At 52.4% G+C, this 23,800-nt stretch overlaps 1 protein-coding gene across 1 annotated transcript in view; it reads right to left on the bottom strand.

Annotated features, from left to right (window-relative positions):
• Positions 1-13,980, bottom strand: part of MYO7A (myosin VIIA) — a 75,902-nt gene extending 61,922 nt beyond the window's left edge. Inside the window, 8 exon segments of the mRNA XM_023736491.1 lie at positions 404-557; positions 1,991-2,104; positions 2,393-2,535; positions 2,614-2,735; positions 3,328-3,512; positions 4,824-4,841; positions 9,068-9,220; positions 13,882-13,980. Of these exon segments, the coding sequence (XP_023592259.1) occupies positions 404-557; positions 1,991-2,104; positions 2,393-2,535; positions 2,614-2,735; positions 3,328-3,512; positions 4,824-4,841; positions 9,068-9,220; positions 13,882-13,980 (988 nt within the window).
• Positions 13,981-23,800: the final 9,820 nt, after the last annotated feature.

Here is a 23,800-nt window from a genome sequence, read left to right as displayed (position 1 = left end):
AACATGTCCCCTTCCCTAGCCTTCCTCCTTTCAGAAGATGGCTGTTCAGTCACTCACACCTTAGCATGAATTAGTTAAAAGGTTTACCCTCTCCCTGAGACATCTGACCTTTAAGGAACCAAATTTGGAAGGGGTCTTAAAGGGCCTATAGTCAACTCCCAGTATACTTTATCAGTACACCTTTATGGTGGAATTTCAGTCCAGTGATACCACACCTGAGAATGATTTCAAGCTGGCAGACCTGTTCAAACCTACCCACAGGTGAACTCTCCTCAGCTTTCAACCCAAAGTGGGTGCATGTTGGGATAGAAATGGAGCAGCCAATACCCCATGGGCAGCCAGAGGCCATGTCTCCCTCGGGCCCAGTGCAGGGTGGGGGTGGGGATCCATGAGGGCCTCTCACCCTCATACTGCAGGTTGCCCAGGTGCAGGATGGCAGCCAGAAGCTTCGAGATCTCCCAGTTCTCGGTGTCGGTGAACATGAGCACCTTCATGGCGGAGCGGATGTTGGCGTACTCTTGGCTGTCCTCTCGGCCCTCACAGGTTATGCAGTTACCCTGGTGGGCAGGGGTTGGGAGAGTGGGGTGCAGGAGGGCATCAGGGAGGCCATGGGTACCCCTAGAGAGGCAGTGCCCATGCCAAAGGGCCCTTTCTGCCAGGCCACATCAGCCCAGGCCAGCCTGGGACTCCCCACCAGGGCAATGACCTCACCCAGCGGGCACCACGACACCTCCAGAAAATCCCTGTGTGGGCTTCTCAAGGACACATTTCCCACATTTGGGGACCCCAGATGCCCCTTCTTCCCCAGAGTGAGGGGAGCCAGGGCACTGCTGCCAGGCCTGCCCGTCACCCTGCCTGGCAGTTACAGCATCAAGGCCCTACTTTTCTCCCCACCTCCCTCAAGGACAGTCACTTGAATGCCCTCACCTGGTGCAGCCTTGTGGATAGAGGAGGGGTACCGGCAGATAGGCAGGGCACCAACAGGGGGTCTGCCCAGGTCTCTGTGTCTGTGAGACCTGTTTGTGTGTGTGTGTGTGTCCAAGTGTGCCAGCCGGCTACAGGAAGTGTCCAGGAAGGCCTGTCACGCATATAACCTCTGTATACACACACACACACACATCCTTCTGTTTTCCCACATCTCTCAGGTGCATGACTCACACTTGTGTCCATGTGGCCTGGCCCAGCCCAGCCCCAGGCAACAAGACCTGGACTCTCCCAGGACCAAGGAAGCTGGTACCCTCAAGCCAGCCTGTTATGTGCATGGTCCCAAGATCCCCCACCCTATGCTGGGCGACATCAATGGCTCCAGGGCACAAACACAGCAAGAGGCTGGCGCCAGAGCCGTGCAACCAGCAATCCCTCGAGGCTCAGGCTGCAGCAACCTGCACCCTACAGCTCTGGGAGGCCTGGCAAAGGTCCCCATCTTCAAGTCCTTAAAGGCTAAACTGACAGCACATGTGGGTAGGCAGATTTGTGAGGGTGTCTGTGTGTGCATATGTGTGTCCTAGATGGGTAACTGTACCCATGACCATCCAGTCTGACGCATAGCAACCCTATAGTAGAACCCTATAGTAGAACTGCCCCTAGGGTTTCCAAGGCTGTAAATCATTACAGAAGCAGACTGCCACATCTTTCTCCCGCGGAGCAGCTGGTGGGTTTGAACCTCCGACCTTTCGGTTAGCAGCCGAACGGTTAACCACTGCATCACCAGAACTCCTTTGAGATGGCTACACACATTTAGAAATGTGTGTGTGTCTATGACGAGAGTCCATCTAGATGCATGTGCAAGAGGGTGTGTGTCCGACTGACGAACAGGTCTTATTCACAGACAAGCCCAGGCTGGGCTAGGGCATGTCAGAGGGCAGGAGACAGCCCAGTGCCCACCTGCCATACCTGAAGCTGAGGAAGGGCTGGATGGCCGTTGTCTGGATCTGCCCCTGACCTCCTTGGGTCGGGTGTCCCCTCCCCAAGGTGCCCTGCTGAGCCTCACCATGGCCAAGTAGTTATAGTCGGTGGCCTGGCCCAGGCCCAGCTTCTTCTTCTGCTCCTCGCTCATTCCCTCCAGCATGCAGTAGAACACATGGTAATTCCTTTCATCGGGGGCCTGAAAATGTGGGCACAAGCTTTTGGGGTCAGAGGAAGGGGGCAGGAGGCGGCCACCAGGAACCAGACAAGGTCTGTGTGGGAGGGAAAACTGTAAGCATGTTTTACTCTTTTAACAAGTGGCTTTAATGATGGTGGAATTTCAGGCATGGAGACAAGCAGGCAGCAGCGCAGAGCCCTGCGGGTGGTGTGCACCCCCGTGCCCCTGAGGCTGAGAGTCCTGGGCAGGTACAGCTCTGCCCCTGGGAAGGCCCACATCTGCTCCTGCATCCCCTGAGCTCAGACCCACCTGGCGACAGACACGTGACTTCTCCAGCAGGTACTGCTCGATTTTGGCGCCCTCGATGGCACCCCGCTTGTTGAAATGGATGTCAATATACTTCCCGAAGCGACTGGAGTTGTCATTGCGGATGGTCTTGGCATTCCCGAATGCTGTCGGGGTGTTGAGGGTCATGGGCAAGGCCAGTCCCACCCCAGCCCCCTGCCCCGCCCTCGGAGCCTCAGCCCTACCTTCCAGGATGGGGGTGGCCTCCAGCACCTGCTGCTCAATCCAGGAATGCTGCCCACTGATGGCCGCCAGGAACTGCAGGATCAGCTTCGTGCTCTCTGTCTTCCCTGCCCCAGACTCCCCACTGTGGAGGAGATGGAGGGAGCAGGAGGACCCGTCACAGCCCACACTGCCCTTGCACACTGGGGCCTCACCCCAGGCTGCTTGCTCTCCCATCTGTAGAATGCGCTGACGGTATGAGCTTTCCAGGACTAGGAGGGCTAAAGGCCCTCACCCAGCACGGTGCTTTGTCACACCTGAAGGTTAGTCTCCTCCCACTTCTTTCAAACACACCTTTCTCCATCCATTCTTGCCACAGAGCATGGCGCTTATTAGATGTTCAGTCAGTGCTTTGTCCTTTTGCCCTCTGCCCAAGACAGAGCACAGACTCTCTGCCTGTGTAAAGCAAGACTGAGATTTCAGCTGATTATAACCTTAAAAGGAGCCAGCCGTAAACAAGGCTGGCCTCAAAAGCTAACATGACCTTTGGTAGCATTAATAGAAATACAAGGCCCGAGAAAGGGGAGGTGATTCTCTACATTATGACACTACACACAGGCCATAGGGTCTGGTTCTTTAGGCGCTTCATGGCATTTCCAATAGTATAAGCAATCCCGAGAAGCATTAAAGCGCCAGCTGCTAAGCCTGGAGCTCCGCGCTGGTGCTGGGCCACTCACCTGATGATGCAGCATTGGTCACGGCCGTTGCGTTTCATGTTGAAGTAGCAATTGTCAGCAATGGCGAAGATATGGGGGGACATCTCTCCGATCTTCTTGTTGGTGTACTGGCGGATGTGCTCTGGCGAGTAGATGGAGAGCAGCTGGTAGGGGTTCACAGCCACCAGGATGGAGCCTGTGTATGTCTGAGGGCAACAAGGGACAGGGAGCTCACTAGTACCCATGTGGGAGGTTCTGATTCCAGAAAGCTCTCAGACTCTGCCCTGCTGTGTTCCACCAGAAGGAAGGACACTGGCTTTGGAGTCAGGTGGAACTGGGGTCAGAATCCTGCCTTCTCACGGGCTGGGGGTAGGGTCTTCAGTCTAGCACTGGGCATGGCTCAGAGCAGGGGCTCGACAGCTTTTGGCGAAGCGAGGGAGGAAGTGGGTGAGAGGGAGGGAGGAAGGGTCCCTAAGCCTCAACTTCTTTATCTGTAAAATGAACATCACATAGACAATATAATTGTTTGTAAAGGTTAAAGGGGACGGTGTGTTTTAAAATTCAGAGCACACAGTAGGTTTTCTTCAAACATTAGCTCTCATCTTTGCCCCCAGGCCCTGCATCCCAAACTTTTGGAGTGAAATTCAGACCCTGGACCATGTCCAGAGTGGACGCTGGATTGGTGAGGGGGAGTGAAAGGGGCCGGGTCTGGGTTTAGGGGGCTGAGTGGGCCCCAGTCTCTGCAGCACTGAGCCAGGGCAGAGGGGTCCTCTGCCCTCCTGGCAGTGCAGGAGCAGGGGCCCCCTCCTGGGGGGCTTTCTCTATGTGGGCTCCTCTGTTAGTGGACAGACTGGCCACCTGAGACCCTGCCACCCAGGGGACAGTACAGCCTGCCCCTCCCGCCACCAGGGCAGAGTGAGGTACTCGGGAGTTACTTCTCCTGCACCCCCCGGCCCAAGCTTGAAAAGGTCGGGCCCAGCCTGTAACTGGTGATGCATATATATTGACATCTGTGGCCTGGAGACGTGAAAGAAAGATGCGACTGCACAGGGGAGGTAACAGCCCCTGTCCCCTCCTACCCAAGGCTCAGTGCATCACACCACAGCCGCAGCTTCAGCCCATCATGACCACGCAGGGGAAGCGCTGCGGCAGGCACTGCTTGCTGGGGACAGGCCCACCAGGGGACAGGCACACCTGGGGCCATGCGTGGCTGTGCAATCCTGGCACTGGCACGCCGAGACCATGAGACCTGGCGAGGCAGAGCCCCTCCTTGGGCCCAGGAGGACTCTCCTCTCCCACCTAAGCCTCTTCCTCCAAGCAGCCCACAGCAGAGGCGGAGGGGGGTGGGTAATACCAACCCAGCTGAGACTCACTGTGGTGACTGACTGCACAGTTAGAGCCCAAGCAGGAAGAGATGGGGCAGGGTAGGGGTAAGAGGCAGGAGGGAGCAGCCAGGCCAAGCAAACAAGCCTGGAGCTGGAGTCAGTGCTGACTGATGGCGGCTCTCAGAAACTCACCCGCCCTCCACAGGTGGTCTGATGTTGTAAAGTGCCAGAGCAGGAGAAAAGGGAGCTGGTCAGCGGGGAACAGGGGAGACGAGGATGTTCTCCATGAGCAACACCCCACACGGCGCAGGGCTGGGCTAAAATCTCAGATCAGGGCCTGCTGATCCCCAGCCCTCCAGGCCCCATCCCCACATCCCCTGCCACCCTCTCCTACAGCCCAGTCCTGCCTGTGGGAACCAGCTAGACTCTAGCCCACTAGCCAGAAACCTGCTTCAGACTGGGAATCAGGCACAAGTAACATCTCTTTGGCAAGTCACTTCTCTAAGCGTCAGTTTGCTCATCTGTAAAATGGGGATGGTTAATGCCCACCTCCCAGGGCTGATGTGAAGACTAAAGGGCATAACCTTTGACAGGTGCCTGGCACAGAGTAACCACTCATGGTGCCACTTTTCTTTCTTTTCCAGATTTCCTTAATAATGTGACACTCAACTGTCTGGCTGGTGGTCATCATGTGGCATGAGGCTGAGTCCATGCATTCATTCAACAGCCCTTTACTGAGATATGCAGGGTGGGGAGTTTGCGGACCACAAAGCTGGGAGAGAAAGCCTGGGTGGAAGAGCTCAGACAGAGGTGCCGGGATTCCATGCGAGGTGGGGGGAGTCGAGCTAGTGGGCTCTTCCGAGGGTACAGAGCACAGAGGCATGAAAGGGCATGACATTTGGGAGGTCAGCTTGAGAAAGGTCGCTCTGGCAGCCTCGGGAGGATGAATGGCAGCCATCAAGGCTGGTGGCAGAGGCACTGTTTCAGAGCCTAATGAACCAGCCAACCAGGGCAGGGGGAGAATCAGAGCCTGACAGAGGTACCCCTAAGAGCAGGCTCAGTGACTAAGAGGGAGGTGGGGTGCTGAGACACCATGAGAAGCCTTCCTTGCTGGGGCCTGGACCCTCTTCTCAGCCCAATGCCCTGGGAGGCCTCCCCCACCCATGGCTTCCACAACCCCCGCCACTCTGCCCAGGGGTCCTCCTGAGCACCAGACCCCTGAGCCACCTGCCTCCTGGACATCTCCACTGGATGTCTTCTGGCATGTGAAAAACGGCTCATAGTTCCCTCCAAACGGCAACTCCTCAGCCTTCCCCGCTCGGCAAACAGCACCATCAGCCATCACCCAGGGCGGAAACCGGGGATGCCCCTTCCCATCTCCCTCTCCCTCACACTGCCCCCACTTCTCTCTATCGGCGTGGCCACCCCTGAGTCCAGGCCACCCTCATCTCCCCACTGGGCTCCCCACCTGCACACCTGCCCCCCTACAATCCACTCAGAGTCAGGGTAAGCTTTTTAAAAATCTGACCATGTTGCTCACCTGCTAAAACCCCCTGCTAAAACCCCTAGCAGTTTCCCACTGCCCTCAGGACAAGGTCCAGACTCCTCTCCCTGCCCACTGCCAGCTGCCTGGCACAGAGTGCCGACTATTTTAAAATAAATAATGCAAACAAAGCCTATTTCTTCAGGGGGGAGAACCCACCCTCCCCAGCAAAAGGGCAAGGACAAGTCAATTGCCAGGTGGAGTCCAGCGGGGCGCAGGACTTCAGAGCTTTGCGGCAGCTCTCACTCCATCATCTCCTTTACTCCTCAGAAGACCACCGTGAGGTATGGTCATAGTGCCCTTTTCAGATGGGACAGCAGAGCCTCAGGAAAGTGGAAGGACTTGCCAAGGTCACACAGCAAAGCAGGAGAGGACTGGGATAAGCGAGATCCCTGGCACCAAAGCCCCAGCTCTTGCTTCTCCACCTGGGCTTCCCCAAATGCCAGGAATGCACCTGTACAATCCCAGGAATGCAGCTGGGAATAGGGGCAGTGGGAAGAGAGCGAGGAGGCTTGATCTCCACTGGCAAAGATACCCAGGCACACCCCAGGCCTCTCTGTCCTCTGACGCGCTTGACATTGCTCTCTGAGGCCCTTCTGACCTCTCTAAGTGTCCATGGTCAGCAAAGGGTTAATGCCCAACTGCCCAGCAGAGTCCTCTTGCTCAAGTCTCCAGTAATAAAACCTAAGAGCTCATTTGCTAACCAAAAGGTCTACAGTTCAAATCTATCAGCCGCTCCTTGAAAACCCTATGGGGCAGTTCTACTCTGTCCTATAGAGTCACTATGAGTCAGAATTGACTTGACAGCAGTGGGTTTGGTTTTTGTGTTTTTTTACAGGGCCACAGAATGGGGTGGGAGAGAGATAAGGAGCTATTCCCAAGCCGAAGACACAGCACAGGTGGTCCCCAGGAGGCCTTTCTGGGGCCCAAGAGACACACCCCTGGAGATGTGGCAAGAATCCGTTCCACCTCGAGCCCCACCTCCTCCAGGAAGGCTTCAAGGCTGCCAAACTTGTGGACCTCTTTTTTAGTGGGGCATGGAAACCACATCCTGGGACTCAAACACTGTCCCAGAGTCACAGAAATCACCCCATAAAGTCTCCCCACTGAGTCAGAGGGAAGGCTGATGCCAGAGAGGGGCAGGGGCATCCCCAAGCCACATGCCAAGACCTGTCACCTCCAAGACTAGGTCTGCAGCCTCTGCTTGGCATCAGGGAGCCCTGGGTCCAGGCAAGTCCCACTACCTACTCCCTGCAGGACTCAAGGACAACTCTTGGTTTCTGGGACCACTCAATGAGGGGTTGCTAGGTGTCCTCTGAGGGCCCTCCTCTGTTCTGGGGCCCCTGGGGTGGTTTGTGTCCCTAGGGTGCTATCCCTCAGACTCTTGGGGCAGGGCAGCTGGAGGCAGGCAAGCCCAGGGTAGACAGTCAAGGACACAGTGTCCACCTGGCCACTGGTAACCTGAGGAAATCCTGGGTGTGTGGGGCTGCCGCCCAGGGTAACCCAATCCCTGCAGCCACCGGGGTTGCCATGGTTAGGGACAGGTACAGTTTCCGGCTGGGACAACAGTCCTATTGCTTCTTCAAAGCCCTGTCCAACCCTATCTCAACCACCAAGAACAGAATCATAGACTTAGCAAATCAAGGAAACCTCTTTGAACCCTGAATTTTTTGAGCGTATATCCTCAGACCAGTTGTTGTTGTTGTTGTTAGGTGCCGTCAAGTCGGTTCGGATTCATGGGGACCCATGCACCACAGAACGAAACACTGTCCAGTCCCGTGCCATGCTCACGATCATTGCTATGCTTGAGCCCATTGTTGCAGCCACTGTGTCAATCCATCTGGTTGAGGGTCTTCCTCTTTTTCGCTGACCCTCTACTTTACCAAGCATGATGTCCTTCTCCAGGGACTGATCCTTTCTGACGATATGTCCAAAGTATGTGAGACATAGTCTTGCCATCCTTGCTTCTAAGGAGCATTCTGGCTGTACTTCTTCCAAGACAGTAGACACCCAGAATCTTAGTCCCATGGACTATCAGAGCTGGGGCCCTTCCAGGTCCCATGGCTTGGCTTCCTGACCATGCGTCCCTGAACAAGAAGGCAGCGTAGACCACCTCATCTTGGCTCCTTCCCTGCCCCTCCATGGGAGATGGTGCCTGTCCCCTCCCCTCCTCCTCTCCCGCACCCAGAAAAGAGGTCAGAAAGAATACCGGTGAGAACTTCTAATGAGGCAGATGTGCAGATCTCAGGGTTTTCTAGAGAATTCATAAAACTCTGGAATTATTGTCTTTGATCCCCTAGTCAGCCTATTCAAGAATACGTCAGGTTGATCTCTCTGCTAGCTGCCAGCTAATGAGTCCCCCCACCACAAAAAGAAAATTTTACAAACAAGGTTCACTGTTCCCAGATGGAAGTTTTTTTTCCTTTCCTCTCCTTTATAAGAGGAGCCCTGGTGGCACAACTGTTAAGCTCTTGGTTAACTGAAATGTTGGAGGTTCGAACCCACCAAGCAGCTCCGCAGGAGAGAGCCCTGGTAATCTGCTCCCGTAAGGATTACAACCAAGAAAGCCCTATAAGGCAGTTCTACTCTGTCACATGAGATCACCATGAGTAGGAATCAACTCCACGACACCTAACAACAGCTCTTTTGTAAATCCTGGTTCCTCTAGTTTCAAGGCCTACAGAAGGCACGTGAACCTGTGGTATAAATCGCCCCCTTTGCCAACCACACTGCACAAGCCACGGCCCAAAAGAGAGGATAAGCGACAGGTCGAGCAGCTGTGGGCAGATGAGTCCCAGGCGCCCAGTGGCTGGGACGGGCGTTTGGGCTGGATGGGCAGGGCTTTGGGCGGTGGGGGCGGGGCTTTGGGCGGGAGGAGCCCGGCGGCACTCACGTAGATGAGGTGGTCTCTGTAGCGGATGAGCAGGTTGCGCAGGATGCCTGCCTCGTTGAGGTCTCCCAGGCGGATCATGTCCTCCACGCCGTGGACCGATGTGGGGTGCATGGGCTTGATGTGCGTGGCGTTCTGCGGGGAGATCCAGTGTTCCTGTGGGAGGCACGAGCGGCCACGTCAGGTCATTCTCGGAGGGCTGAGGCTGCACACTGCAAGGGAAGGGGCCCCAGAGCGGCGGGGACCCGGGTTCTGTGCGACCCTGGTAAGGGTCATGATCTGTCTCGCGGACAAACCCACTTAGGACTGACAGGTTTGAGTCCGCCCATCCTCAACATGAGGAGACTCTGCAGACCTAAGAGGCAGGCAGGGCAGGGCAGGGACTTTAGCCCAACCTTACATTGTCGTTAAGGGGATTAGGGTTCCCCCAGTCACTCTGTAGGATGGAGCTGAAAGGAATCATTGGCATTTAGACAGACTTGGCTTCAAATCCAGGTTCTGGTAAACAAATGCATAAAAAATCATTTCAGATCCTGCCAAGAGTAAACTAACAGGCCAAGGTCACCGGGGAAGCTACTTTAAATAGGGTGGTCAGGGACCACCTCTCCGAGAAGGTAACATTTGAGCTGAGACCTAAATAATGAGAAAGAGACCACTATAAGAAGATGTAGAGCGAGGAAACCGCCAAAGCAAAGCCTCTGAGGCTGGCGAGGGCTTGGCACATTCAAGGGATAGCCTGAAGGCAGGGCAGCAGCAGTGCAGGTGGGGAGACGTGGGCTCATTCAGTATATATCTCACAGGACTTGCTGGTGTATGTGGAGCGAGGGTTGAACTTTCAGCACCTGTGAGATGAAGCTGAAACTAGCTAGCTATGGGATAAACTCCAGGTTCCCTCTACTCTTCCCTGCAATATCTCCTGCTGCCACAAGGTGGCAGGCAGGCAAACATCTGGGCAATAGCATTGGCTCTTTCTACTAGCAGGAGAGCTTGCAGAGCCCTGGCTCAGGCTAGCATAGGTTTCCTCAGAGTGCTGGAAGCCTCTCCTCCCCCAGGTGGTCTCCAGCACCTTCTCCATACAATTCCAGCCTCTCAGGGCAGTGACTGTCAAACCTATGCTCCATACAATTCCAAGCCCTCATGGCTCCCTGGGACCCCCCTCCTTGTTCCCAAGTTCCAGGACGGAGATCAAGCAGGAATCTGACTTTGGGGGGCAAGGGGACCTCTGCCACTCCCCAGCTCAAGTCCTCAGACTTTCACATGCTATGTCCTCCTGCATCTTCTCCTCCTCTGGGTTCCTTCTGGGATAACCACTCTCAACAGCCAGACAGCAGGAATCTGGGCATTGACCCCATCCCTCTCCCCGCCCCCCATCCAACTGGTCACTCAGTCCTGCCATATCAGCCCTCTAAAGGACTACTGAGTGAGCAGTGCTTTCCTCAACCACCTCAAGTTCCCACCCTGATCCAAACCACCAACTCTTACCTGGCCCTGGCCCCCTCCCTCTTGCTGTCCTCCACCTTACCTCCAGCTCTCCCTCCAATCCCTCGTCCACCTGGGAGTTTCCGCAGGCACCAGTCTGACCCTGTCACTCTGGGGCTTTGAGCCCTTCTCTGACTCTTCCCACACTCCTTGGCCTGGCATTCCAGGCCCCACATGAGCTACACACGGGGACGGCTAGCGTTTGCCCTGGCTCCCCTGTACTTCCAAGCCAGGGAAGGTTGGTCTTCACTTCCCCCAAACACTTTTGTGACTTTGCTCATGCTGCCCCTCTACCTTCTTTCTACTCGTCCTTTCAGGCTCAGCTCAGATGTTGCCCAGATTCTGAAGCATTCCCTGACAATTCTGCCCACACTCACATGCTCCACCTATGCTGCCCCCACCTCCACCCAGGCTGGATTGGGGGCCTCCTCTGGGAGGTCTTCCTTTGAACAAGGCAGTGGTCACACTGGTTGCCATGGTCTGAGTGCAGTTCTGTCCCTGTCTTCCTGATTTTCCCCAAGGCTGGGAGCTCATGGAGGCCAGATTCCAAGTCTGATCCATCCCTGGGTGACAGTGCCTCATACACCAAGGACGTGCCAGAGAATCTCTGATGGGACAGATGGTCAGCTGGCAACTGCTGGGGACCAAGTCTGAGATAGAAGGAGAAGCCCTAATGCTGGAGAGACCCCAGAAGTCCCCGACTCCAGCCCCCTCACTTTACATGAGAAAACTGAGGCTCGGAGCACCGTGGTGACCAGCCCAGGGCCCTCAGAGGAGTCAGGGACAGGGCCTGCCAGAGCCCACCACTCTGCTTTCCTCGGCATTTCATGGCACTTTCTGGGCCAGGAGGATTTCAGCCAGTCAGGTCCTCCCCCAGCCCCCCAAAGGCATTCAAAGGCCAAGTGATGAGGTCCAAGAAGCCGCGTCAACTGTCCGATCCTGTGTGGCACATTCCTCTCTCCCGGACACCTATCTCTTGATAAAAGCTGATCCAGCTGGAACGTTCCCCTTGCCTGGTCCCCACTCCCTGGCTTAGTCCTAGGCCCAGCATGCGCTGGAGGGGAGAAGGCTCCTGGGCAAGCTGTCTGCCTACCTGCCTCTACCCAGCCTCTGGTCCCCCCAGTTCTTCCCCATGACAGTCAGCACAGAGGTTAAGAAGCTAGCAGTTAAATGCTCTGTGCAAGTCACTGTACCTCCCTGAGCCCCCATGACCTCATCTATAAAATGAGAATGATAACAGTCTCTTCTTCCTGGGGATGTTGGGGAATTAACTGACACAGTAATAGCCAACCTTAGTTGACAGTTTACTCCCTCCAGGTCTATAAAGCAATGGGGCTTGGTAAATGTTCAACAAGGACTGGGTATTACCACTTTAATGCTTTCTAGTTTTACAAAGGAGACACACATTCTCACTTGTTCCCCACTGTCAGAGAGAACTACTATCCCCTTGTTTTACAAGTGAGGAGTCACGTTCAGAGAGGTAAAGTGACTCACCCAGGATCACACAGCCACACAGTTAAATGGCAGAGTTGAGCCTCTCCCCACCTCTTTCCTGCACAGTGTTCCCAACTGAAGTCATCACCCCTCGGCTCAATGTCCACAAGCACCTAGACATAAGCCAAAGTGTAACCAGGGCAGAAACCGAGGCTTGGCCCTGAAGGAATGCCATTGAGAGAGAGAGAGATTGTGCACACATGGGCCAATTCTAGGGACTAGGAAGCATTAAGGAAAGAGCTGGCCTGGGACTGAGCTCGGAAAGACAGGAACAGCAGGCTCTGTAAAGGAAGGGAAGGAGGGTACATCTGGCAGTAGGAATGGGTTGGACAAAGGCAGATCATTGGGATTCCAGTGAGGACTGAAACTGTAATCTTTCATTCATTCATTCAGCAAGTCTTTATGGAGAACCTTCTCTACGTTCTGGGGAATCAGAGGTGATTCGCCTGGTCCTTGCCCTCAAAGTGCTGGGAGTCTGTGGGAAGACAGATGGGTAAAGATGATGGCCTGAGGGGACAGGATGGATGGGAAAAGCACCTTGAAAGAGGGACAGAGGGGCCAGACTGCCACTGAAGCAAACCCCACCCCCCTAACCCGCTCTCCATCAGCCAGTCATGCCCCTCCCCCCTCTGCAGCTCCCACCCTCAGGTCTTGGTGGGGGCAGGGTGGGAGGGGACCTCTGGGATCCGGTGACACAGAGTTATGGGACACCATCTGACATGCAACATGACCCAGGTGAAACTCAAGCCTTCCGGCAGAGTCCCTGCCTCCCCCCGCCCAGGGGCTCCAGGCAGGTTCGTAGGCCCACTGGTGTTGCCATCCAAACCTGTGGCCTCTTCCCCTTCTGTGGCTGCAACCTCACAATGGCTTCCTAGAGGGTCCTAGAACTGGAGTTCCAGGAATGACGTTGCAGGCACTCCGGTTCTAAAGCCCAAGGAAAACAAGTGTGGTGAACAGAACCTGAGCCCAAGAGCAGAGGAGGCAAAGCTGCCACTGAGATGTTGAGAGTTAAAAGGCACACCTAGAAGTCAGAGGTCCTAGGTTCTAATCCCAGCACCATCACCTGCTAGCTGTGTGACTAGTCATGGTGGCCCCCCTCTGTGCCTCAGTCTCCCTATGAGCCCTAGTGGTGCAGTGGTTAACAGCTCATCTGCTAACCAACAGGTTGGCAGTTCAAATCCACCAGCTGCTCCTTGAAAACTCTATGGGGCAGTTCTACTCTGTCCTGTAGGTTTGCTATGAGTCAGAATCAACTTGATGGCAAGGGGTTTGGTTTTTTGGTTTTTTGATACTATAACTCAACAGAGAGAGACTATAGGCACTTTGAAATATTAACTTTACTGAGATGTTCCATGCCTGTAATCTCATTTATGTGTCAACAACCCTGTGAGATAGTTACTATTATCCACATTTTACAGAAAAAGAGGAGGAGACTAGGCCAAGAGTGCACAGCTAATAGGTGGGTGAGATGGGATTTGAATCCAGTCTCTCTGACCACAAAGCACCCCTGTGCCTGAGGAGCTCCCAGTCTGATGTCACCCCCACCCTCCCAGCATGCACACACACTCACGCACAGAGACACACATCTCTAACACCAGGCAGAATGGACAGAAACGCTTATGGAAATAGAACAAGTATCCTGCAGCAGCAGAGGAGCTTCCCTCTCACTGAGGTAGTGGGGAAGGCTCTGTGGAGAAGCAGGTGTCTAAGAGCCGGAAGTGGGGGCACAGCCACCACCTCTACTGCCTGACGCAGGTCACTGCCTGGTCCCTGCCTCAGGTCACCCGTCAGCATGAGGCATCCCCAAGGCTGGGGGCGGGGCAGGGGATTGGGGAGCTACTCACATTGCCTTCGTCATCCACCACCTGGATCTGCCCAGAGTCACAGAGCTTCACCACTGCCCCAATGGGCACATCAAACTCCTGCCCGGATCTCAGGTCCATCCAGACATAGTCCCCCTGTGGGTGAGAGAGCCCCGGCTGGATAAGCAGGGAGGGCATCAGGCACCCCCTCCAGGCAGTCCCATACCCCTACTCCCAGAGGTTCTTCTGCCAACCACGGAAAAGGGAAGAAAGAGGCACTCACACTTATGAAAGGCCTTCTGGTGCCGTCACTCTCCCCATTTTACAGATGAGTAAGTAGAGGCTCAGGGAAAGAGCCGACACAGAGCCGGGCAACTTCAAACCTGGGACTGCCCAAAGCCCAGCTCTCCCCACTGCCGTACACCCACACTTGTACTACAGACTCATTGGGGTGGACAGGAACACCAAACCACCTACACCAATTCCTCTGTCAAAAGGAGGGTGAATATTGTAGCCTCCAACACTCCCAGGGGGGATTCTCACGGTTACAGTAACAGGTACCTCACAGTGAAACTGTTCTGCACTGGGCCCTGTGATAAGAGTTCAACCACACTGTCTCCTGGCTTGTGGGGAGAGCCCGACCTCAAGGGGGGGGTTTCATATCTGAGTGCCCTGCAGCATCCAGCATGGGGCCTGGTTCTCACTACACACTTCCTAAGAGTTCATGGAAGCCAAATCTAAAATTCAAACAGAGTCAGTTGAAATGGACTTTGCACAATCTCTTCCAGCACCGAGACAGATATTCAACAAACATGTGCTGAGCACCTACTGAGTGCCAGGCATGATCCAAATGCTGGGGATCAAGCTGTGACCATGGAGTCTACATTCTAGTTGGGAAGAGACAGAAAATAAACAACTGAACAAATGTACTAACATGATCACTTCAGACAGTGATGAGTGCTGTGAAAAAAATAAACACACCAGTAGGTGGAGAATGACTGAACCAGCCAACCTTAGACTCAGTAGCCAGACAGGGAACTCTGTGGGGGCACCTCTGAGTTGGGATCTGAAGGAGCCAGCCAAGGAAAGAGGCAGGGGATAGTAACCTGGCCAGAGGGAATGGCAAGTGCAAAGGCCCTGAGGCAGGAAGGAATAGCAAGGAGGCTTCTGAGACTGGGCCTGGTGACAGAGGGGGAGGCCAGAGATGTGGGCAGGGGCCAGACATGTACGGCCTAGTTGGCCTGTGGGTAAAAGTTTGGATTTTATTCTAATTGTAATAAGAGGATTCTTTTTGGGTGCTTCTCAAATTCCCTAGGATTTTGAGAGAACATCCTAATAAAAATATAAGTTAATATCAAGCAGCAATCGAAAACATAGCAGTTGATAAAACTGATTGGAAATGAATAAACCTATGGAAATGGCCTAGTGGAAATAACTCTGGGCTATCAGTCAGGAACATGGGTTCTAGGCCATGACCTTAGACAAGTCACTGACTTCTCTGAACCTCAGCTTTCACATTCCTCGGGAAGTGGTGGGCCCAGTGAGCCCCAAGACCACCTCATCACTGTTTTGGCCTCCTCTTCAACCTCCCATAGGAACCAACGCTTTTCAGCCACAGTTGTCACTTGGCCCTGGCTTCATGTGATGGGAGTTTAGCACATGTTAGAGGTTGGCTAGCCCCAAACCTAAGCTTGCTCCAAGACAACGTCAGAAAAATTTGAGACGTTCAGGGAGGGGAGGAGAACTCACGATTACTGAGCACCCACTGTGTGCCTGGGGCTCCACGGTTTGCTTCCCATAAGGCACTCCATTGAATCCTCACACTTGCCTTAGAACCAAACCCTCAAGCTGTGCTGCCTGCCACACGCCTCCCTCACCCTAAGTGCTGGCCCATAGACCGTTTGCCCTGTCACCTGACCCAGCCTGTGCTTGGGGAGCTCAAAATCAGTACCTGACGAGACTGTGAACATCTGGAGGACAGAGCCTGAAGCAAAACAGAGCGGGCCAGGAGATACTGGTTAGAAGAGGGAGGGAAGGGAGGAAGGAAGATGTGAGAGAACATGAAGCTTTACTGAGGGGCAGAGAGTCAGGGGAGGGCCAAGAAGAAGTAGTCCTGGAAAGGGCCCCCAGATCTAACTCCACCAGCCTCTCCCACCCCCGAGGCCACTCCCCAGGCAGCCCATGATTGCATTTGGCTTCGTTAGGGGTGCCCCACTAGCGGCCTCACCTTGAACTGAAGACACCATTTGTGACATGGCACATGTCTCACTGTGGCTGTGTAATGCAGGGCAAGTCTCAGCTTCTCAGCTGTCAAATGAATGGCTGGAGCAGAGGGTCTCCGGCTCTGCAGGCTCTGAGCCCCCAAGTGGTGGTTTCCAAGAACGAGTCTGTCTGTCTATATGTTTAATTATCACAGGGCTACCAATGGTGCCTCCCGGGGAGCAAACATCCACAGGGAACATCAAGTCAGGAGACCTGAGTTCTAGTCCCAATGCTGTCACTAACTTGCTGTGTGACTTTGGGTAAATCATTCAGTCTCTCTGGGCTTCAGTTTTCCCCAGCCTTCAAATGGATGGCGTCAGTGCATGTGAAGATGAGAAATCCATGCAAATGTAAGTTGTCCTTGATGTCTACCCTCCTTCTCTCCCAGGCATCAAGCCCAATCTAGGATTAATATTAACTTCCCACAGGGCTTTAGCCCTTCATGCCTCATCCCTCCTCTGGAACAGGGCCTGGGGTTCATCTTCCCTTTGTGGAGTGAAAAGAGGTCTGTTTCAGGACTTTTTCCGCTCCCTTATCCTCATAACCACTCTGGGGCACTGGTTTTATTAGCTCCATTTTCTCAAGTGGGAAAGGTGAGCCAAGTGCCTGACTTGTCTGTCAGGGTACGGGTGAGCAAGGAACAGCGTCCAGTAGTCCAGCTACTAACTGTAGATGGTATAAGGACCCTGCGGCCCTGCTTTCCTTTCACCCGTCGCTCAGCCAGTCCACAAACGTTTACTGAGACTGCGCCGTGCACCGGGAAGCACTCCCTGTTCTGCACCTGGCAAAGACCTGGAAGCCCCTTCCCGACGCTGGCCTACCGCCTCGGGCTTTCCAAGCCAGAAACCTCCCTGCCCAGGGAGGGCCAGCCTGGGCCAAATTCAAGCCGGGAGTCGAGGCCCAATTGCGGCACCGCGGGCCACAGTCCGCGCGCACCCTAGCATTTTGCGACCCTACGGCCTACCTGGCCAGGCGGGGAAACCGAGGCCCGGGCGGTGTCCCCGGAGCGCGCCCCTCCCCCTCCCGGCCCGGGCCTCACCGGCATGACCGCGAAGGTCTTCAACGCCTGGTTCAGGCTGCGCACCAGCGCCCACTTGCCGGGCTGCTTGGCGCACGGCTCGGCAGCCTCGGTGGCCTCAGCGGCTTCGGCAGGGTCGACGGGGGGCTCCATGACGCTGAGAGTCTGGTGGCAGCTAAAGCGGCGGCACGGCTTGGGCTCCCTAATTCACCTAATCCGGTGCGCGCCGCCCGCCGGGGAACCCTAAACCGGGCCATCTGCCGCGGGCCCATGGCAACAGAGGCTTAGGTGACGCCCGCTGGAGGGAACCGGGAGGGGTCGCCCGCGCCTCCCCAGCTCCCTCCGATCACAGCGGGACCCCTACACCGCAGCCTCCGGTGGCAGCCCAGCTGTTGAGCCGCACGTGCCAAGTTCTAAACGTGGCTTCTGGAGCTTCACCTTGTCTGCAGTTTTGGAGAAAATCAATGTACTTTCTATGAAAAGAGACGCAGGAATGTTACGGAGTAGAAGGCAATAAACTCCATGAAATTTTACGACGAGTGGGAAGGCGTCAACGACCTTTCTGGTTTGCTGGCTGCCTCTTGAGGAGTGAAGGCAAATACAAATCTTCCTCCTGGGGGGCAACTTAGGGGGAAAGCCCCTGAAGAGCCTTTCTCTGGTGAGGTCAACAGTTATCTCCAGCCTGAAGAGGGGGCCGCTGAGGCCTGGTGGGGTGGTGTTCCCTGGGTTCCCCAAACAGCTAACCCACACCTAATGGCTCAGAGCTCACCCCAAAGTGGGCACCAAGCTGAGTGCCTCTGTCCTGATGGCCACACAGGGCTGGGCACCTGGCTCAGGGGCTGTGCGGGCTCTGAGCCACAGCAGCTATCGCCCCCACCCACAGTGAGAAGGCATGGAATGTTCAGGTCCTGTGATCCTCTGTCCACCACCCGCACTACTCCCTCCACCGTTCTCCCCTCCCCCTACTTATCTTTCTCCTCCTCCCCTCTCGCTTCCTTCTTTCTCTTCTCTCTTCAAGGTCTCTTGTCTCCATATTTGGCCCTCGGCCCTGTCTGCAATCCTGGAAACCCAACTGCTCTCCGGACAAACAAGCAAACAACAGTGGGTGGTGGGCAGTGGCAAGGAAGTACACAGTGATGCTTCACCCAGAACTCAAAACTGCCCAGGATGGACCCAGGGCTTTCTTCTACCCAAACTCCCTGTCAGGGGACCAAGAGGTCAGCCACCCAGCACAAAGCTGATTGACTTCTGTGATTCCTACCCATTCCCTGTGTGTTCTCAGGGATTGTGCTCTCAGAAGGAGTCTTCCTCCAGGAACAAGTACATCTTTTCTTGCCTGCCTGCCCATAGGAGTCCATTTGAACAGGAATCAGATCCTCAGACACAAGAAAGAGCCAGTGGTGGACGTCCAGGCATCCTTCCATCTGTTCATTTGACCCATCTATCCATTTAACCAACCTACACTGAGCACAGGCTCAGACCAAAGCACAGGGGACACTAATAAATGAGACATGCCCTCAGAGCATCCAGCCTGGTGGGGTGGACAGACGCAGACACAGATAAGGATGTACCACTAGATAAGAGATGCATGGCCCTGGAGAGACAAGATAGCATAGCAGCTAAGAGGTTGAACTCTGGAGCCAGATGGCTTAGGTTCAAACCCAGCTCGGCCACTCACAAGCTGTGTGATCTTGGGCATGTTGTTCAACTTGTATGTGCCTTTGTTTCCTCATCTGTCAGAGGACAGGATAACTGTAGCACTACCTCATGGGGCTCTTGTGAGGATTAAACAAGTTAACACGTGCAACACACTCAGTTCATTGCCTGTGAGAGTAAATGCTGTGTGAGTGTTGGTTTTTAATAACTGGAAGAGTCATGTTGGGGTGACATCTGAGTGTTATGATTTTCCAGGCAGACATTCGAAGGACATTCTAAGAAGAAGCAGCAGCAAAGCACAGACAAACAGAGGTAAGAGGGAAGAAATTGTAAAGCAGGTCTGGTAGATGGAGCGAGGCCTCTGGGGGAGACCCTGAAGGACGCTGAGAGCCTGGCCCTGCCTGGACCCAGACCCACTGCTCCACCCTCTGCACCCAGGCCTTCCCAGAGCTGAAACTTGGGGAACAAGTTCCTTCTCCTAAGGTGTCCTGGGAACCAGGCTTTGGAGGTGAGTCTAATGCCTCTGTGACCCACTCCAGCACCACACCCAGATCCTTTCCCAGATCCAGGGTCCACTGCAGCTCCAGCCTCATCATCTCCTGTCACTTTGATCTCATGGGGACCTATCCAAGAATGCTTCACCCCACTTATTCTCTTTCCTGTCCCCACGCAACCACCAAGGCTCCACTGAGCCATCTGCTCCTTGCTCCCTACATCTTTCTTCCCACTACTCTCTGCTCTGTACTCCATTGGTGCCTCACACAGACCCCTGGTGCTGCCCTCACCCCACCCCACCACCATCCAGTCCAACCCCTGCCCACCCATTTTACAGAGGCATAGACTGAAATTCAGAGCGGGACAGGGACCTACCCGAGGACATACAGCAAGTTGGGACAAAAAGCTTTCAGGAAATAACAGTGTCAACTGTTATCAATAAGTGATGTCAGTGAAAATGGCTAAATAGGGAACTCTGAGAGCCCATCCCTCCAGAGAAATACTGAAAAACCTGGAAAAAACTGTTAGAATCAACTTTGTCAAAACTCTGAAAAATAGTCAAAGGTTTACAGCAACCAAGCAAACATTTATGAAAAAGACGACTGAAACCTGGTAGGAGAGTTTGTGGCATTTAAACTTACCTCCCTCTCCCTTCCGGCTTGTTAGAGGTCTTAAAGATGGCAGCCTGAACCCCTGGTGTGGGTTCCTGGGGCCAGAAGGAGCAGAGCAGACCTTGTTCTCAAAGAATTGTGGTTGTTTATTTTTACCTGTCTGGGGGCTTCCAGAAGGAATAATTCAAAGGGCTTGCCTTTATTTCCCTGACTTGGAACTCTTTTGAGAAGCAGCTATGCTGTGGGTGGAAGATATTGGTCAAACGCATTCAAAGGTAAATGAACTACCCACTGCCACTTTATAGAGAACATAAGTTGGGGCAAACAATAAACACTTTTAAGAGCCTGGGCAGAAAAGCTGGGGAATGAGATGTTTTGGGAAATAAAGGCTTTGAAAAGCTCCCACATACACCAAGGAATCTAAAAGGCCATACTCGTGTTCAACGGAGAGTTGGACACATGTTCAGAAAAGATCTGAGAAGACCCTAAGCATCCACCTCTGGCTGACCTTCAAGCTCTGTGTAAGCAGGAGGTGAAGGCTAATGCAGAGTTGTAAATGGACTGACTAAGCAAGGAAGTTGTGCCCAAAACACACCCAGAACCCCATTGCAAAGACCAGGAGTTGGTTTTTTGTTGGTTTATTTATTCATTTTTGCTCCAGGCATTTAGACACTCCCATTACCATACATGATGAAGAGTATAGTCTTCATGGGGGTGGGAGGGCACTGGTAGAAAAGTCACTAAACAAATAAGTAACTACAACCTACACATAACAAGCAGCAACAACAATCCCTGAAAAGGGGGGAATCTGACTTCCAGAGTTACCACTTTATAATATTCAAATGTCTAGTTTTTAACAACAACAACAACAAAATGATGAGGCATGCAAAGAAACAAGAAAGCATGGCCTATTCACAGGAAAAAAATAAATTCATAAAAATTGTCCCTGAGGAAGCCCAGACACTGAACTTACTACAAAAGGCTTTAAATCTACTGTCTTAAATATGCTCAAAGAACTAAAGGAAACCAGGAGAATGATATTTCACCAAATGCTGACTATCAATAAAGATATAGAAATTATAAAGAGGAACCAACTAGAAATTCTGGAGCTGAAAAGTGTAAGTGAAATGAAAATTTCCCTAGAGGGTTCAACAGCAGATTTGAGTAGGCAGAAGAAAGAATCATCAAACTCGAAGATAGGTTAATTGAGATTATCCAGTCTGAGAAGCAGAAATAAAAAAGAATGAAGGAAAATGAACAGAGCCTAAGAGACCTATGGGACATCATCAAAAATGCCAACACTTGCATAATGGGAGCCCCAGAGGAGGAGAGAGGCAGAAAGAATACTTGAAGAAATACTGGTTGAAACTTTCCAAATTTGATAGAATACATGAATCTACACATTCAAGAAGCTTAATGAACTCCAATTACTATAAACCCAAAGAGATCCACACTGAGACACATTATAATCAGCCATCAAAAGCCCTACATAAAGAGAGAATCTTGAAAGCAACAAGAGAGAAGCAATTGGCTAGGTATAACGGAACCTCAATAAGATTAGCAGTCAATTTTTCATCAGAAACCATGGAGATCAGAGGCAGTGGTATGATGTATCTAAAGTGCTGAGAGAAAAATCGACCAGGAATTCTATATCCAGAAAAACTATCCTTCAAAAACAAGGGCGAAATTAAGACATTCCCAAATAAACAAAAGCTGAGATAGTTTATTTGGTTTATTACCACTAGCCCTCCCCTACAAGAAATGCTAAAGGAAGTCCTTCAGGCTGAAATGAAAGAATACGAGACAGTAACTCAAAGCCATACAAAGAAATAAAGAACGCTGCTAAAGGTATACATAGAAAAATATACGAGCTAGTGTTATTGTATTTTTTATTTGTAACTCCTCTTTTTTCCTATGTGGTTTAAAAGACAAATGCATGAAACAATAATTATAAATCTATTTTAATGAGCACACAATGTATAAAAATGTAAATGGTGACAATAGCAACATAAAGGAGAAGGGACGGAGTTGTATAGGGGCAGAGTTTTTACATACTATTGAATCGATAACTGCATTGTTATGATGTTAAGATATTAATTGTAAACCCCAAGGTAACCACTAAGAAGATAACTTTTAAAAATAATACAGAAAAGGAAATAAGAAGGGAATCAAAACAGTACACTAGAAAAAAATCAGTCAAACACAAAAGAAGGCAGTAATGGAGGAATTGAGTAACAGACATAAGATATATAGAAAACAGAGAGCAAAATCACAGAATTAAGTCCCTCCGTATCAGTAATTACTTTAAATGTAGATGGATTATACCCTCTATTTAAAAGACAGAATGGATTTAAAAAAAACAAAAACAAAACATGATCCAAGTGTATGCTGTCCCAAGAGACTCACTTTAGCTCCAAAGACCCAAATAAGTCGAAGGTGAAGGGATGGAAAAAGATATTCCATGCAAATAGTAACCAAAAGACAGCTGGGGTGGCTATACTAATATTAGACAAAATAGACTAAGTCAAAATCTTTTACAAGAGATGAAGACATTATATATTGATAAAAGGGTCATCGAAGTGTCATCAATAGCCCACACATTTATCTTCAAACTTCCCTCTGCCCGCAAATCTGGGCAAAGTATATTCAGTCCCTACCCTGGCCCCATCACAGAGCTGGAAATCATGTCATACTAAAACAGAGCAGCCTTCCCTAGAGTTCTTAAAGAGGTGAGTCTTGTGTGCCATAAAGCTCTGGGTCCTCATTCCTGTCCTGGCACCAGCTGCCCTTGCGTCCCTGGGCAAGTTCTTCTCCCTGAGACCTCTTCTTCCCCATCTGTACATGAGGGGTAACTGTAACAGTCTCATAGCCCTCCCTGACCTCTTAGGAAGGACGGAAGCCTCCCTGTTTCCCGGCTTCCTCCCACTGCCCTTCACTCCCACTGTCACAGTTGTGCTCATAGGCGCCTTCACCATGTTTCTGAGCTGCCTCCCCTCCTGGTCTGGGAACTTCTCCAGGGCAGGGAGTAGTCAATTTATCTCTGCATCCTTTGTTCCCAGCCTGGCACAGACAAACTGCCACTTTGCTGGGGCGAGTGAGAAAGTGCCTGGAGGAGGCGGCCTCTGACACACTGGGAATCCCAAGGCACCCCTACCCACCTCCAAGGCCATTGACACCACTACCCAGATCACCGCAGGTCCCTAGGGAAGAGCCCATGTTCTGCAAATTTGACCCAGCATAAGCAGTCTGATCACTCCTCCTGAAGGCCTGTGCCTGTTCGTGTTCCCACACCCCCTGCACAGTGGCCCCCTCCCAAGGCCTCCTCTCTCTGCCTGCTGCCCCTCTCTCACTATCATGGCTCCCTATCCTGTCTGGACCCACCCCAGCCCAGCTTTGGCAATATCAATTACTCTATCTGGATCTCAATTTTCTTGCCTATGAGATGAACATGAGGGTCCCTGCCTCATAGCCTTGTAGTGATAAAATGAGATCGTGGACATAGATATCACACATCACTACTCAGCTTTTTGGCTAAGACCAAGTATATAGAATGGCACATAGTAGGACCACTATGGATGCTACTTTTGAGGCATTAGAACCCTTAACAAACGAATAAACTTTTTTCATGAGTGAAGAGATTTGAGTTCTTAGCCTATCTTTATGTAGGTGTCTCCTGTGCCTGGTACCTTATGGTACCATCATCCTGCGGGATGATGGATGGATGGATGGATGGATGGATGGACAGATGGGTTAATCTCTGCCACTGATATGTCCCACATGGGTATATTCTCCAAAGGGGAAAGAACCATCATTTCCTTTGAAGTCTCCTTAGATTTTTATCTCAAGTAAAATGTGAGAGCAGGAAAGAGGGAAATTTCACACACGGGAACAATATTAATATTATTTTATTAGTAGTAGC

This window comes from Trichechus manatus, unplaced genomic scaffold (assembly GCF_000243295.1).
Source record: "Trichechus manatus latirostris isolate Lorelei unplaced genomic scaffold, TriManLat1.0 scaffold00088, whole genome shotgun sequence".
Classification (NCBI taxonomy): Eukaryota; Metazoa; Chordata; class Mammalia; order Sirenia; family Trichechidae; genus Trichechus; species Trichechus manatus.
This window is presented reverse-complemented; position numbering and strand designations above follow the sequence as displayed.